Source organism: Gymnodraco acuticeps, unplaced genomic scaffold (genome assembly GCF_902827175.1).
Source record: "Gymnodraco acuticeps unplaced genomic scaffold, fGymAcu1.1, whole genome shotgun sequence".
Classification (NCBI taxonomy): Eukaryota; Metazoa; Chordata; class Actinopteri; order Perciformes; family Bathydraconidae; genus Gymnodraco; species Gymnodraco acuticeps.
The window spans coordinates 540273-557435 of record NW_022989977.1 but is presented as its reverse complement, the minus strand read 5'-3'; the positions used below and the strand labels follow the sequence as shown (position 1 = coordinate 557435).

General features: G+C 39.9%; 2 protein-coding genes across 2 annotated transcripts in view; both read right to left on the bottom strand.

The window, feature by feature from the left end:
* crppa (CDP-L-ribitol pyrophosphorylase A) overlaps positions 1 to 12361 on the bottom strand; it is a 41653-nt gene extending 29292 nt beyond the window's left edge. Inside the window, exons 1-6 of the mRNA XM_034211482.1 lie at positions 11990 to 12361; positions 10137 to 10407; positions 7759 to 7908; positions 3233 to 3337; positions 2400 to 2445; positions 1497 to 1594 (exon numbers count right to left, since the gene is read on the bottom strand). Of these exons, the coding sequence (XP_034067373.1) occupies positions 1497 to 1594; positions 2400 to 2445; positions 3233 to 3337; positions 7759 to 7908; positions 10137 to 10407; positions 11990 to 12240 (921 nt within the window). The 5' untranslated portion in view covers positions 12241 to 12361. The remainder of the gene's footprint in view (positions 1 to 1496; positions 1595 to 2399; positions 2446 to 3232; positions 3338 to 7758; positions 7909 to 10136; positions 10408 to 11989) is intronic.
* A 1569-nt stretch (positions 12362 to 13930) lies between these two features.
* On the bottom strand, positions 13931 to 16885 carry sostdc1a (sclerostin domain containing 1a). The gene is made up of 2 exons (XM_034211475.1): positions 16597 to 16885; positions 13931 to 14996 (listed from the first exon to the last, which is right to left on the bottom strand). Exons 1-2 carry the CDS (start codon positions 16805 to 16807, stop codon positions 14551 to 14553), a joined length of 657 nt encoding a protein of 218 aa, XP_034067366.1. The 5' UTR covers positions 16808 to 16885; the 3' UTR covers positions 13931 to 14550.
* Between the last annotated feature and the right edge of the window lie 278 nt (positions 16886 to 17163).

The following is a 17163-nucleotide window of genomic DNA, read 5'->3' as shown; positions in this document are numbered from 1 at the left end:
GGAATGCGTTATCTTTCAATTGATATGCATTTATATCGATCCAAAAACACTACTTAACGTTTCCATTTTTATCACCAAGTGATTTATTGAGAGTTTTTTTTTGTATTGACAGTAAAAAAAAGTTGTTATTAATAAACAAGAATACAGTTTGAAAGGAGAGTGATTTGTAAAATATCCATAAAGAAAATGAAAATCTGCTTACTGTGCTGTTTCATATGGGTGTTGAGAAATGTATCCATAGATCTCTTAATGTTGCTCTCAAAGTGCACCAGATTGATGCTTTTAACGTCAACATTTTAAAAAAAAATCTTCCAGGGGGAACATGCCCCCCGGACCCTCCTAGAGAAAGTTAGGTTTTCCCCCCCCCCCCCACCCCACTTAAATCATATTCACATGGATAGGAAACTAAATTGCACACATCTTGTGTCCATATCTTTCTGTTTTGGTGGTCATGCCACAACCGTGCACATGCATGCGTGAGTCATGGTAAAATATCTGGATTAAGAGGTTGCTTTTTCTTTGCACAGCATGAAAGAAAGGTGAAATGAATGGGCTGTGATTTTAGTATTATTAAGCAGAGGTCAATAATTTGTACGGCCCTCGGAGGATGTTGAAAAAGTTGAAATGGCCCTTGAGAGGAAAAAGGTTCCCCACCCCTGGTTTAAGGCAAATGTGTTATATGTGATATTGAGCTATATAAACAAAATGTTGACTTGGACCAAACCTTTAATCCCATATGCTTTGCTAACATAGCATGCTTGCTAACAAAGCTCATGTTTATGACATCCAGCTTTAAAAAGAAGCAGGAAAGGTTGCTTGAGTTAATGGTTACGTGTCTAGCTCAAGGAAAACCCAACTGTTGTTGTGGTAAAGGAGAACATTCTACATGTGGAACCTCTGTGTGGTCTGAACTGTCCGATCTAATATAGCAGACTATCACTCTTCACTGTTTTGCATATGTTTACTGTTTTCCATTGTCTATTAGGAACAGTTTTACCAATTAAAAGGAGGATGTTTGCAACATGGGACTGTGATGCTCCCAAAAAAAACCTTAGGAATGAAAGGGAGGGATATGATCTGTGGTTGAAACTGGAAGCTTGTCAAGTCTGACTGAGCAGAAGTGGTTGAAGGATGATGAGGAGAAGGAGGAGGAAGAGGAGGTAAGAACTCATCACTAAACACTTTATTAATCAAGCAAACTCCCACTGTAGAGGAAATATGAACACCATCTGCTCTACTGCATGCAGGGGAGTGAGAAGAGGAGGTTGGGATGGAGGATGCACATGAAGAGGAGGAAAGCTGCAGACAGTGTATGTCCCAGACAAGCTCCATCAGAGGTTGGACCACAGATGGTGGCATGTCTCACCATCGGGCCCACCCAAGTGGAGCTCACGGGGAGATTGAGGAAAATATAAATGGCAAACTAATGGGGATCTTCAGTAATGCTGTCATCAAAATAGCCGCTTTTTAGTTGGGTTTGACTGACAAACACTTACCATGTTGAGAGCTCCAACGGCTTTCTGGAGGGCACCAGCCAGTGTGACGGCTTGTGCAGATCCACCTGTGATAGCACACGCCGACCGCGATAGAGTATCTGCAAGAGAAAGACAAAAGACTGTCTCAAAACCTCCTGGAACATGCAGAAATAACACTTCTCCAACACAGTTGTAAATATGTTATACTGTTTCAATTAACCGAGAAAAACGTTTACTTCCAGATCCAGGGGGGCAAATAAATAGCACCTTATGGTGAAATAAGAACTTAATGGTAAATAAACAGAACATAAATGAACAATCTCAACAACATATAACAGCCAGAGCTGCAAAAGACTGAGGACCAGAAGGGCTGCCTCACTCAAAAAGCCATCCATTTAGAAATCAGTTAAAAAGTGTTCAAATAAGCACACTTCTTAAAGATATACAGCCATGTGTAGGCCTGCACAAGCACTCACATACAGCCCACAAAATCACAAAGACACACAAAGTGAAGCACACAACAGTTTCTCATACTGATAGATGTGAGAACTTTCTTCCAAAAAACATACAATGAATTCATTCACATCAGAGGCCCTGTGAATTATCACTGGCACCTTATGTCATCATCAAACAGGTAACTGTTGGTCCAGGTGCTGGGGGGGTGAAATATGGGGCTGTGTTTATTTACTTGTCTGATTGTGTTAATATCCCTTGTCCTGACTTGCTTTTTGTAGTATTCCCAGACTCTTTATACTCAACAAGTTTTAACCAAGCTGAACAATGCTTCGAAGAATGCACTGCTCTCGTACAGTACAGTAAGGGGGTAATTTGGTTAATTCAACAAAAAGAGACTATTACTTTTTAACTATTTTCTGACCATTTAATCTATCTGACATTATGTTATTAAGACGGGAGGTGACTCACCTTTGATAATGGACTCTGCAGCAGCCAAATCTCGTTTGTAGGTTACCTGAAGGAGAAAAACAACCTGGGTTTAATGGATCAGTTGCCCCAAATATAGTAAAAACATTTGTATCCATAGGAGGTGTCTGGCAAGGGCTTTGGTTTTATGTGCCAGGATATTAACAAGATATCTACCTCCAAAAAAGATAGCACTACACTAAAACACCAAAGGTGGAGGGAATTCCATTTGGTTTTCTCAAAGCGTTGAAAAAGTGACACGATGACAATAGCTTTCACAGTGTCTAAGGACAAGGGAAAAAGGAAACACATTTTGTTTAAAACATTTTTTTTATTATTTGTAATTTTGTATTTAGTTTTGGAAAAGTATTGCCTCCCAAAGCCTCTAGAAAATGTCAAATGAAAGAATCGAATAACATGAATCCACTGCAAGAACTTTTCCAGGAACCATTTTAGAAGCTCAAGAGCCTTAGTTTAGACCGGAGTTCCCCCACCATCTTTACATGGTTGCCTAGCTTTGGTTAATAATAGGAGTGAGGTGCAAGATTCGTGACAGGCAAGGGGAGGTATGGCAGGAAAAACTATATTTTCTTTATCCCCTGCAAGTGCCATTTCTTGCTTTAAGTCACGAAAAACAATGCTGCTCTTTTACTCTAAAGCTCAGTTTATAATGGACTATATGTTTGGGGGAAAAACAACTAGAAAACCTCATTAAAAGCTAAAACCTCCTGCACTGATCTCCTTAACCAAAAAGTATTTCCAGTAGGTGAGAATAAATCTGTCATGGACCAAAATGTCGCCAAATCAACAATCCCCAACCCCCCTGGAGAGCTCACCTTCCACAGTGTTGGCGGGCCCTGGATGAGCTTTGCGTTGGTGCCACAGTACTGCAGAGCCAGATGGAGACACTCTGTGCCGAACTCAAAGTCTGACTCACTGCACTGCAGAAGGACACAACAGAGAAGAGCAGCTGTGGACTATTGTTGACAACAAAACATTTCCATCACACTCTGTGAAACTGTGTTAACCCTAACCCAGTGTTGGAACTGCACCACAGGCTGCAACAAACTCATTGACAGATGTATTGAGAATCTATGGTATAATAATATGGTATAAAACACTTTGTATTTAAGAATAAACGTCAGAATTGTACACATAGATGGATATATTCTTGATTTTATTCTTAATAGACTGGAAGGTGAAAACAATTGTGTTAGGCTAGATTCAATTAACTAAAAGACTGATATTTAACATGCTAGTTCTGTGAGGCTAAACACATGCTGCTGTTTAGTCTCACTTACGTGTGTTACAAATCTAACATTTGCTTTTTAACACTTATCACAGCTGAGGCTGACGAGAAGGAGAAGTGATCTTAATCTGAAAAGGCACTAGAGGAAAGTTTGGCGATTATTAAGTTATTTCAATTCACCCTGTGAAGACCGTGAATGTCTTCAACACATTTAAAGGCAATCCATCCAACAGTTGGCAAGACATTCCCCTCAAAACCACAAATGTGAACCTCATAGACTAGAGATAGACTAAAAGTCAGTGGATTGTTGAAGTGAGTGGGAATAATGCTCTGAGGAACATGTCCTTTACTTGGGAAATTGAATGTTGTACTATCATTTCTTGGCAATCGAAGCTGAATGGATAATAATATCTTGAGATTGAGTTTTTGATCTGTGGGCGCTGCAAGGGAACAACCCAGGAAATAACCTAAATTAAATGCGAATGTCCTTGCTTAACTTCAAACCTGTCTGCAACTTAGATTTTTAAGTGTCTACATGTACATGTGGAAATCATACAAATGGAACAGTTAATTCATTGTAAGAAATGTAACATTCAAATTAGGTGCCAGTTTGACAGATTGGTGCAATTGTGCCTCAGCACCGAAGCTTTCAACAAACATCGCCATTCAGAAGAGGCCAAAAAGTAAACTTAAAACACCTGCTTTTAACTATCGCCTAACATTGTTATTTACAAGAAAGCAGACAATATGACCTGCTGTCTGATTAACTCTTTTGTGCCGACAATCCTGAGGTGACGGGGTTCTGTGCAACATATTGTCGTCGCCTTGAGAGTTCTCAAATTCTTCTTTAACTTACTGCAAATATTTCACTCAATATGTCCAAAACCTTTCATACTCTGTATCGAGATTGCAGCTGCTGTCTGAACAGAACAGAAACAGGCTCATAGGATGATACTGCAGCACCACATCTTTCAGCAGACACTTCAGGCGATATGGTTTCCATTGGCAAATGGACTGTTAAAATATCTTATCTCTCTGAATTTGTTTTTATCAGGTTATAAGAGCTTTCCTCACGTTATTCTGCAAGTTGTTTTTTCTATAACTCTGGATGCTACACAATGTTTTTCCTACATATAATAGAAATGGACAAATGTTTCCCACAGCCTGGTGGGTCACTTGATTCTTGTTCACTTCTCAATCTAAAGGCTAACAGTTTTACCCATAGGAATGTATTTGTGTTGGATGCTGAAAAACATTTCCAAACATACAGTATAGTAGTTTAACACATTTTATCCTAAAAGCAGCAACTTGTAAAATGGTCTTTAACTTCACTGCACCTATTCCACAGCACAGATGTGACATTGTTGATCTAGTGCCTTATTTTCCCTTGTTCAAGTTATTGTTCCAATGCTCATTAGTAGGTAAGGAACATGTGGCTCTAGTCAATTTCATTCAAAGGGAATGCTACACATGAAAATGTGATGCTTTTGTGCACAAAACAGCTCAAATAATGTGTAACCTGTTACACAAAAACATGCATGACTGTAGCTGCATGTGCTACAAATGGGAGGAAGGGTAGTTCTGTCCTAATTCACGGAAAGTCAATGCAAAAAATAAAATAAATAAAGGATGAAAAATGTATTTGTGAGCCGAGAGAAATTAAAGTCTATTAGAACTGATTAGAATTGATTTCAGGTGACTGCAAATCTTGAGGTGCATGTTAATGCAGAATCTGGGACAGAAGTTGGAAAATAATGTATACCTTTGCTTTTTCAGGGTACAATAATCCATATAATAATAATAATTTGAGTTTTCAGGCCTTTATTTAATGTTTAAAAAAGATTAATTCATGTACTTTGATTTGTACCAGTGAACTTGGTATTTGTGCTTTTACTCACAGCTGGGAAAACTAAGCTGGTTTAGATCAGGGGGAAGTTTGGAGGCAATGAGCTAATTTAGTTTATTTCAGTCCACAAGACTGCTAAAACAAATCCATGCTACCTGAGATTATAGCTGGGTAATATTTTATCAAGGTATAACTGAGAGGGGTCTTTTATGCCATGTACGCTGGAACCGAAGAGAGAAATAACAGCAGGAATACGCTCTCCGTCGTGGGGTAATTTTACCTTTAGCATTATCTCCTGGTACAAAAGCTTTCCCTGGGGACCGGATAAAGTGTCTCCCCCTTTGTCTTTTCAGTGCTAAATTCTTCTGCTCTCAAAAGATGTCAAGCTACAAATGTGCAACTGTCCTACAGTCCTAACCTGACACTTTTCCTATTTTTTGAAAGGTTGACAAGCAGGAGAGCAAAAGGGAGAGAGAGAGGGGGTCCCTTGTCACCCCCCTAGTTTGTCCAGCCTTGATTCTGCAGCATTTATGAGAGCTAAATATATTATTATATCAAATCCATGAGAGCTTCCAAAGCAATCTACACATAGTAAAAAAAGAAACTTGAGGCATATTTGAGCTCTTGGCTCAACATTTTCTGCGTCCTTCAGAGACGTGGTTATCGGAATATCCATCTAATGAAGTCAAGCAGCTTGAAATAGCAAGCTCAAATAAATAAGGTAAACTTCTACAATTTTAGTTTTAATATTAGGTTTGCGTGCATTAGCCTGCCAAGTCTCAGCAATAAGCCCCTGCTTTCAGCAAAGAATCAACGCATTTACAGTTTACGTCAGCGGATAAATTCTTTCCATTTTTCAGGTACACATATTAAAACTCACTCAACTGCTGAGACCATTAATCCAACTCCACCTAAATGTGCCATGTATTTTCAGGGCTCTTTCTCCATTTTTCCAACTTAGCCTTTGTTCACATTTGTTCCACAGACTAATCTGCTGGAGTGTGGCTAAAAATATGAACGTGTCGTTTCTCTCCCAGACGCAGCAGAGGCCAAGAGAAAATGATAGGACCCACGCCACAAGCTTTTTAGAGGGAAACCCTGCAGGTTCTGGCACACCGGCTGAACAATGAGGGACTGTGAAGGCCTGTTATGATGTATGAGAACCATTAAGTCCTTTGTTATCCAAATGGTGTAATCTTTTAGAGCATACATCTCAATGTGACTGTTATTTCATAAGACTAAAAACTATTTTTTCTGCATTCATTTAGGAGTGGGTAAAACGCTGCAGAACAGGATTTTTCCAACTTGTGATATTATGTGTTGATTTTGCAAATATATAGCAGTTGCAGAAATCCACTCAAAGTCGTAGTGTGCTGCCTAACTTCTTCAGTTGCACAGAATGAACGCTCTTCAATTTAACAATGCATGTACAACAAAACAAAACAGTAATAAAGGACTTACATTAATGGATACATGTGACCAATGTGCTCTTCCCCTGCAAGTAACTGCAATAAAATAAGGGAATATAAATTGTATTAGCTTTCTCATGTGTTCACTTGTTGTTTCTGCTACTTTTCAAGGGTATTAGCTACAGCCATAACTTTAACAACCTAACAAAGAAGCATGCTTAATTGAGATGAGCAGGATGCTTTAGTTTAAAACATGAAGAGGTTACAGGGAACAGTGTATACTTTCATATATTGTTTATTGGATAAAATTCAAAGTTGCAAAAACAAGAAAATGATGCTACGGGCAGACTACATCGCCAGGAGGAAAATGTATCGCAGCCTCAGGAAACGGACCTTCAGTTTGGGCCGTGACAAAATCAGCCAGGACATTCTTTTATTCCCGGGCAGTGCCTGATCTCCCCGCCAGTTCAGCACTGCTTTTTTCTTGCTTCTGCCAGTTTGGATTTAGTCCAATAAACAAAATATCAAAACGTATCCCTGGTTGTAGCAGCACACGTGGCTAACATAAACTATGTGCGGACACCACACAGCAAGGTAAAAGTTTCAGCAATTTGGTTTAAATGTAATATACTCTTGTATTGTATGAATCCAATAGTAGATGAGAATGCTGCCTCCTATTAGTTTGGAGCATTTGGCCAGGTATTAGACATTGCACCTTTAATGGCATGTCCATGTTTCTTTTTCTTTCTTATCCCGTTTACACTAATTGTTGTCTTCATCTTAACGTTATTGTACCCACGTTAATAACAGATGAACACCCTGGTGTGTGTTAAATGTGAATGAAATGACAGACTCTACCTTCTGATAGGCTTGATAGATGACATCATATGTGAATCCCTGAGGCATCTCACTGGCTCTGTACTTTGCTCGCTCGAGAGAATGGTCCAGGTAGCCCTCTGATGTGGTGGCTATCACCGTGGAAACGAGAGGTCGGATAGCTCCTGCTGCCTGGGCGAAAAACAAAAAAGTATTTAGTATTTGTTTAAAATACAATAAAAGATAGATATTTTATCACTAAACAAGCTCAATCTGTGTATTCATATACAATGATTTAATCAATTATCTAAAACATATTGCTGACTTGGCGCTTGATGGGTGTTATGATACAGTCAGCTCACAGATCAGCTTTTATTAACAACACATACATGTTGATATTGTCAATTTATTTTTTAATAAAGTTTGACAGTAAACAAACTATGAAAGTCAAAATTCATTTATCTTAGTTTTCCTACCAGTTTTTGTTGAGTAAAAACATAACAATCTTGTTTCAATAAATGAAGACCTGCAATCATTAAGCAAATAATGGATTAATCAATCGAGAGAAAAATAATCGGTACCTATCTTGATAATAATTTTAATTCATTTTTCATTCAAAAATGTCATATATATCCGGTTTAAAGTTCTCAAAGATGGATATTTCCTGCGTATCTCTGTTGATATCATACAAGACATCCTGAGACATCAATATGGACTATAATGGGAAAATACATTTGAATTATTTATACATTTATAAAAAAAAGATATTATGAAATGATTTGCAGACTAATCAATACTGGAAATAATCAATAATTGCAAATCTGCTGTGTTTTTTGAAAGACTAAGATCCTGCACAATATCATATAATCATGAAACACATCGGTCATACTTCGAGTCAGCAGCCATATTACACAGTAATGTAAAAGCCAACAGCTTTAGTGCACACTGCTTTTACTTCTTGGAAATAGAAAATAATCCACATTTGTGAGAGAATATTTTTCTCTCCCGACAGCATGATAGATGGAAGGCAGTTTTCTAAGAGTTGACGGCAAATGAAATGAAAGCAAACATGTGTTCTGCGTGTTACACATGCTGTTAAAATCAAAATGAATCTGCTGCTTTTCAGTGGAGACGGGCTCCTTGCCATGAGCGTGGACACTGGCAGGATAATGAAGACCAGACCGCCTGCTGTGAAAGTTCATCACAAAGCACACACACACTCTCAAACACACCATTAATGTTGCCCTCACGTCAGGGAGCGCTTGCTTTCTTCACAACCTTTGTGACCTGCATTGAACAGAGTCTCAGTCATGAATCAATATGAGACTAATCTGCAAGTAAGGTCGTCACAGCGGGCGTGACTTCGGCCTGAATGTTTTCCATCCATCACTGATGAAATAAACCTCACCACCGGGAGCGATGGATCTGTCAAACTGATAAACAGTTTCTCTAAAAAGATGGAAAGACCTTAAGGTGTAATCACAAGAACTGTTTGTCTTCTTTGGTCAAAGCTGACAAGAAACCGTTGTTGTACTTTTAGTGTTTGGTTTATTTATGTTCACACTGCACGTTGAAAAATGAAGCACGGGTTTGCACAAACAAATAAGACGTGTTGCAGTTGGTAACTTGTCATCCCATAAGGTGTGAGTTTTGATTCTTTAAACTGCAGCTGACCATGATGGATTTTGTTTGAATTGTTCTGTAATTGACCTTCTCTGGTTTTCAGCAAAAGTTAGATGAAGAAATAAGCTACAGTCTAGATTTAATTAGTTTAACTTCGCTTTCCAAGCATGAGGAACTACTGGCATTTTGGGGTTGTCTCCTCAATTTGTAGACGCATTACGATGAGGAAACACAGGCTATTCATAAAGGTTACACATTTACAAGCTATGTTTACATATAGGAGCATTGCAGATCATTATAATTATGATCATTTACAAGTTCTGACATTAACTGAGCTTTAAATGCTTCCTCGTGGCAGCATTGAACTAATTGCAGTGAGCAAAGGCCCAATTTCCATAGATTTCTGTAGAAAGAAAAAGAAAAAATGCTACACCCTCTTGATACCTCTGCAAGGTTTAAAATCACTGACACAATCTGGAAACTGGGCTCAAAATCAGCATGTGTTGTCATGCTGCATCTAACAATTATTTTCACGATTACATTTTGAAATAGTAGACTATTTTGTCTCAAATGTCTAAAAATAGTGATAAATGCCCACTTTTCCAGGAGATTGTGATTTCTTTACTTTCTTGATAAATCCAGCTAATGGTTTAGAAAACATCTAAAAATAGTAAAAACATATAAATTCCAGTTTCCATAAGTCCAAGTTGTTGTCTTTAAAAAGGTGTCAACAGACAAAAACACAAACATATACATTTTTATATTATGTGAGGTATACTAGCTGTTATCATACTGACTCCTTGTTCCTTGGCAGCCATGGCTATCTTGTACAGAAAATCCTCCTCCACAAAAGGCCGCACAGCATCGTGGATGAGGACCACCTTCGGTTTGTCCGCCACCGGCCTCCCCTCCCCCAGAGCCAGGACTCCGTTATATATCGACCTGTGGCGAGTCGAGCCGCCTGGCACCACTCGAACCTTCGTGTGCTGGAACTGCTGGACGATGTCCGTCATGAGGTCCATGTGTTCTCTGGCAACAACGACCACAATGCTCTGGATCCATGACACCCTGCCAAACACAGAGTCCACTCAGCAACGTTTGTTTTGTCAGGTGAGAAGTCATAATAACCAAGGAGGGTAGGTAGAACATAACACCTACTATAGTTTTTTTACATATAGGAATTATGGCTGTAACTAATCTATTGATTTATTTGCTTGTTTCATCTGAAGAATGTTGAAAAGGCCTGTTTAAAGTTGAAAATGCTTGTATTGGCCAACCAAGAGTCCAAACCCAAAGATATTTGGTTTAAATAAGAAATACAACCGAGAAAAAGTTAAAACCAGCAAAAGTACAATACAAAAGGTGTTTAAAAGTTGTGGTTTTGTTGTTCTACTAAACTAAGCTAAGTGTCTGTTGGCTTTGACATCATATTTAGTATACAAACAGGAGAGGGAAATCAAATTAGCGCAGTTCCCAGAGTGCTGAGCTATTCTTTACATAAATTACTTTGCCTAAATAATCAAAAAGTCTCAACATTGTTAAATAATAATATATTATCATGCATCTAGAGCCAATTACAAACCCATGCAGCCCTACTTTTAATTCACCCAGCTTGGATTATGGATCCAAATCAACCACTAATCAGTACTGACACTGATGACCTATGAACTTCTTGTAAGCACTCAGGCCACACAGATGCAGGGAGCATCTGCATCCTGCTGTCTAGACCCAGGATGTTGCAGGAAGTAGTTCATTTCCCGACAACATGTGAACACTGTCAAAAAGCTAAGAGCAGACACATCGGATTATCAAACCGGTTGTTATTGTAATGTTGTAATGAAGGACAGGCAATGATCACACATCCATCCTCTCCATCATTATGTATCAATGATTTGATACATTGTTAAATAAGATTGATGATAGTACACAAAAGTAAGTAGGCTAGTAAGATTGATTTTCATAGCACCTTACAAATCCTGAGGTACTTTAGAAGTGCACATAATAAACATGAATCTGATGTTTAAGAATAACGCTGCCCTGGTTTTCTCTGTCTACCTGCAGATGGGCAATATGAAGATATTATAAAAACCATAAAATTACATTAAAGTGTAAATCCTGAGCTTTGTCCATCCCATGGTAGGTATCACTAATCTCTCAGAGTAGGCTATGAGACCATTTTGGAAACTCAGTGCCAGGATTATTACAAATCTTTGCCAAAAGTATTTGTCATTTTAAATTTAAATGTAGAAACAGACATTTGTGTATGTATTGATGTGTGTATTGTAATGTACATTTAGTTCATATATCATTTATAAAAACAGACAATGAAGGGGGTTTCATTTATGACAAAACATCATATTTGATCAACTTTTCATGCACAAACTTGCATAATGTCCACTCCGAATTGTAGTGGATAGAAATTGGTGTGCAAAGAGAGTATGAGTACCTCTTATTTGTACTCAAGTACAGTAAAGTTACTTGAGTAAATGTACTTACATTAAGCTAACGGTACACACAGACACACACCGGCCGTTAGAGAAAGAGATGGACCTGTTGTCACCAACGTTACACCTGTAGCCTACCTGCAGGTTGCATATGTTCACAAAAAGGGATTATGACATTTTAAATGTACGCCTTTTCATTCTCCTACCTCTCGAAAGCCTGTATGGTGTAGCTTATGAGCGGCCGACCCATAAACAGGCAGAACTGTTTCGGTGTCTGTAGACCGGTTCTTTCCCCGGTGCCTCCGGCAGGGAGAACGACTGACACCGGGAAGTCCACGCTGCGTTCCGCCGGCTGGTGGTCGCTCCTCCCGGCCTCACAGGTTGGGAAAGTCCCGGGATGAGTGGGCCTGTCTGGGTCACAACTATCGCTTTGCATCTTTTTGTGGTGATCCTCCATCAGCTGGTGGGTGAGGGGTCACGGCAGGTAATTTCTAAAACAGTCCATTCCCCGCTGATGGGGAGGGGAGGCAAAATAGCGGCAACGTGGATGGATATTTAGAAAAACAGCGCTGTAAAGCTGGAACAGTTTAATGGAGTGTTTCCGTTGAATGCTTTCAAAATAAAACAACAACTTTAGTCTAGGTTTTGTTCGTTTATTTGACCAAAAAGCTTCTAAGGTGCATAGATGGGCATTGGGCTGACATATGTGTCTATAACATAACTGTTTTCAGATGTCTTAGTTCTAAAGGTGAGAAAGTAAAAGGCCTAGATCCCCAGAGAAGCGAATAACTAAGTACCATAGAGCTTTTTTTCTTCAGAATAGTAAAATGCTTGCCCCGGAGATGTGGGGGGAGTGCGTAGGAAACTTCATATGAATTGACAAGTATATTGCCAGTTCATCATACTGTATTGTAATGAAAAGAAAAGTTAAGTTTAGATTGAAGTTTATTTTGAAATGCTAAAAAAAATTCATTTCCGGTCAAATTCAAGTGAATGCAATCTGGAAAAGCTGCCATGCTGCTATGGATATAACAAGCAGCTTTTGTTCTGGCATGATTTCAGTAGGTAGGTTGTCGTTGCATGTCTCTCGATAACTTGTATATCAATCATATTCAATTAATACTCAATTATCAACTATCAGCATTTGAGCATTCCTGCAGTATAACATTACCAACATTATATATTTTAAAGGTCCCATGTCATGGCCATTTCTACTGATCAAATTCCATTGTTGAGGTATAGATTTTTATTGTGCAATTTTCCAAACGCACATTGGTTTCTCATACGGAAATGCTCATACTCTGTAAAGTATGTGTATTCACTCTCTGTCCTAAACGGCTTGTTGGAGCTCCTGGGGGGGGGGGGGGGGGGGGGGGTGCTGAGGGGGCTGCAGCACCCCCATCTGCGAGGCTCCACTAGCACCCCCTCCCCCCCAGCGCGTCACAGTTTAGCCGCTGAGAGAGTGTGTGTGTGTGTGTGTGTGTGTGTGTGTGTGTGTGTGTGTGTGTGTGTGTGTGTGGTGTGTGTGTGTGTGTGTGTGTTTGTGTGTGTGTGTGTGTGTGTGTGTGTGTGTGTGTGTGTGTGTGTGTGTGTGTGTGTGTGTGTGTGTGTGTGTGTGTGTGTGTGTGTGTGGTGTGTGTGTGTGTGTGTGTGTGTGAGGAGCTCCACGGATTGGTCCATTTGGACCAATGGGTCCATTTTGGTCACGTCACTGTACCCAGGAAGAAAAAGAGAAATCTCCAACGAGGCGTTCTGGGGCAGCATAGACAGGTATTTTCTGTGTTAGAATTGTACTCGCTACAGGGTGTACTTTGAGGGTTTGTGACTTTGCAGACCGTTTACATGCATAAAAACCATCATAACACATAAGGGGACGGGTAATAACCGGAAAAGGATGACATGGGACCTTTAATATATACAAGTGTGCAACTAAATGACAGTTAGAATAACAGAAAGATAAATGAAATTATCTATTACACATAGTTTATATGAAGAACCTAGTATCTCAAATCAAGACTATTCCTCTGTAGATATGTTGTAAATGTACTTCTAATTTTCACCAGTAAGTCTAACATAAGAACTTCATATTGCTTTGCATGGTTAACTGAAGTGTCATACCTGGTAAAGCCTCCAAAGACAACAATACATGTGATACAAAAAGGGATATTTATTTTGTATAAAGTTACTACAAGACTGATTGATGACAAAGCTTTTCCAGGTTTTACCCACATGCTGAAGTCAATTAAGCAATCATATTATATGTTGTCACAGAGAATATATTACATCAAAAAAAATCATAAATCTTACAAAGTAACATTTTATACACATGGCCATTCTTAAAAAGGCAAGTAAGAATTTGATATATGTACAAGTATTTACACTGAATTTTATTTGAGATGTTTGGTGTTTACCGGTGTTGGTGCTTGAACTTTAGCTCTCCATCTGCACATACACTGAATATATAGGAACCATAGATAGGAACGCATGCATATGGCTACATTCAGGGACATTGTATGTTAGCTTGGGGCTCCAGAAAGCACTGCAGATTGTACACCCCAGTTCTGTTCACATTATCTTTTCACCTTTTGGATACAACAACAAGAAAAGTCCTTAGCATGCCTTTTGGAGTTCTCCCATCATAGTAGGGAACCAGCTTCACCTAAATTAAGTCCCAGTCACATTGAGAGATAATCCACAAACTCTGGACATAGTGTCTCAATGTCACAGAGCCAAAACTCCGTAGGGTCATAAGGATTCAGAGTGAGTCTCAGGGCTCAGCTTCGTGCCAGTTCTCACTCAGCCGGTTCTTCGCCAGCCTCCTCTTGCTCTTGGACATGTGCTTGCGCAGGAGCTGCGGTGGCAACAAAGCCGGCTCCTCGAATTTGTTGCCCGACTCGTTGTGCATCCTCGAGTACCTCTTGCACTTGCAGGAGGTGACAACAGTGATTTTGTATGTTCTCGTGCTGCCATCCTGGCATTGCAGCTGGATGCGCTGGGTGCGGGTCTTGTCGTTGACACACCGCCAGTCCTGGTTGCTGCTCCGACGACCCCAGAGCTTCCTGCCATAGGCGCCGCCGATCCAGTTCTGAAGCATCTGAGCTGGGAGACACTCTCCAGCGCACACCAGCTCCTTGATGGGGTTAATGCTGGTGCAGTGGCCATCAGAGATGTACTTTGTGGACCTCAGCTCTCTGCATCCAATTTGGCCTCGCTCTGTGGAAAGACACAATGAGAATTATGAGAATCTGACAGCTGGATGTATATCGGAGAACATTTCTAAATCATGCATTTAACAATTTTTTTTTGTCTAGAAAAAGGCAGTGAGTAGTGAAAAAAGCTTGTTAAATGTTCACATATCCTGACGTAACATCTTTAAATGTCTTGTTTTTTCATTCCAAAAATCTATATGTATGAAAAAGAAAAGAAACTAATCCTTACATTTGAGACGCAGAAATTAGATAGTGTTGACTTACAAACAACCAAAACAATATTTTGAATCTTTTGATAGTTGTTGGTTGATTTCCACGAACTGGCTAATTGTTGCAGCTCTAACGTAAGATTCAGTTTTCCGAGCACTAATTGAGACAACAAAATGACACACCAGTGAATACATGTCATTACTTCATCATGGTATTGAAACGTTAATAACGATAATAATGGATAACTTTCCAGTCCTTTATCCTGTACATTATCTTGGTTTTGAGCCCCTTCTTAGCCTCTGGCAAAGTCAAGGACCACAATAGCATTTTGACCTTTGCTTCAAAAAGCAGAGGAACTTTGGCATGTGAAAAAAAAGTCTCTTTTTTTTATCAGTGGATTGTGACTGGATGTATTATTCTGCTGCAGGCTACAAACACTGTCCCCCTGCTCGCCCCTCCACCACTGTAACACAAGCTCAGGTCCATTCATACAGCTCAGTGACAATGCCCCCCCCCCCCCCCCCCCCCCCCCCCCCCCCCCCATGTGACAGTGTTTGATGAATGAACTCCCTTGCTCCCCTCCTTCCTTCACCACTAGCTGCTGGGAATGCCTCAGAGCAAAATTAGGAGACTTCATGGGAGAACACCTCTATTCAGCCACACTGACACCCAGTGGGCTATACCTACCTGGACCAAAGCCAACTTTATGAGCTCAGTGTGCTTTGACACAACCCCCCTGCACAAGACTCTATCCAAAATGTACTGTTACCGTATAGACATTTTTTTGATATTTTCTAAATGTTTCATACCACACTAATTTGATAGCCTGTATGCTATTTTTTGCAGATTAGCTATTTGATATTAGGTGTATCAAGGTGTAACGGGATTAAGTGCCGCATTAAAGGGTCCCTTGTTTGACTAATTGAGATGTAGAGACAAAAGCGATTAATGAGCTTTATCAAGAGTTTATTTCTGCATGCAGCCTCGAATTAGGAAATTCAGAAAGTGGAATGGAAAAAATGGAAAACGGTTGCATTTGCCAGTTCGGTCTAAAGATGAGAGCTATTGGATGAGTAATCTAATAGCATATCTTGGAAAGACATTATGCAGATATCAAGACTGTTTAATGGCATGCAAAAAACTCAACATTAGAAATAACACCAGAAAATAAAATAAAACAATAAGGCAATATTCCTAAAGAGTGCTATCTTTGATCACAACAAGGTTACTGACACTTTATCAATACCACACACACACACACACACACACACACACACACACACACACACACACACACACACACACACACACAGTCACACACACACACGTCTCTATACAAATATGTTTGCAGTTTATGAGGAATAAACAAATAATAAAGCGGCTCCGGTTCTCACCCCCTCTGTCCTGCCCTGCGCTGCCCGCTCCTCTCCCGCCGGTCCGGGCTCGGTTCAGGGTCACATTGCTCTGAACCTCCGGCACCGGCGCGCTCACGTGCGATAACAGGAGCTCCGTGGCGTCGTTTTGTAATGCATGGCAATTCCTCAGCAGGATGCAAAGTACGACCAAGGAATGGCATGACGTCTCATACGCGCTCAGGTGCATCATGATTGCTTTCTGGGAAGAGGGAGAGATGTAGGTCCGCTTGGAGAGAGAGACTGATGCTGGAGGAACATGTGAGACCCGAGGTTTTATACAGCCGGTCCGCCTCGCGCTTTGGCAGCTCCTCAGGTGCGTCTCTGTTATGAGGCTGTGATTGGTTGCAAACAAATGTACGCTCTTAAAATAACCCCTCCCACTCGCTTTTGGTTGAGGGGTTTAAACTTTGTTTCTGGATTCATGATGATGATAATGATGATGGGATTAGATGCCTGAGTGATTGGCACATTAACACTTGTTTTTGATGTGTGATATAATGATAAGAGAACGTTTTTTTTCTTTAGTAAAAGGATAACATATTGGAA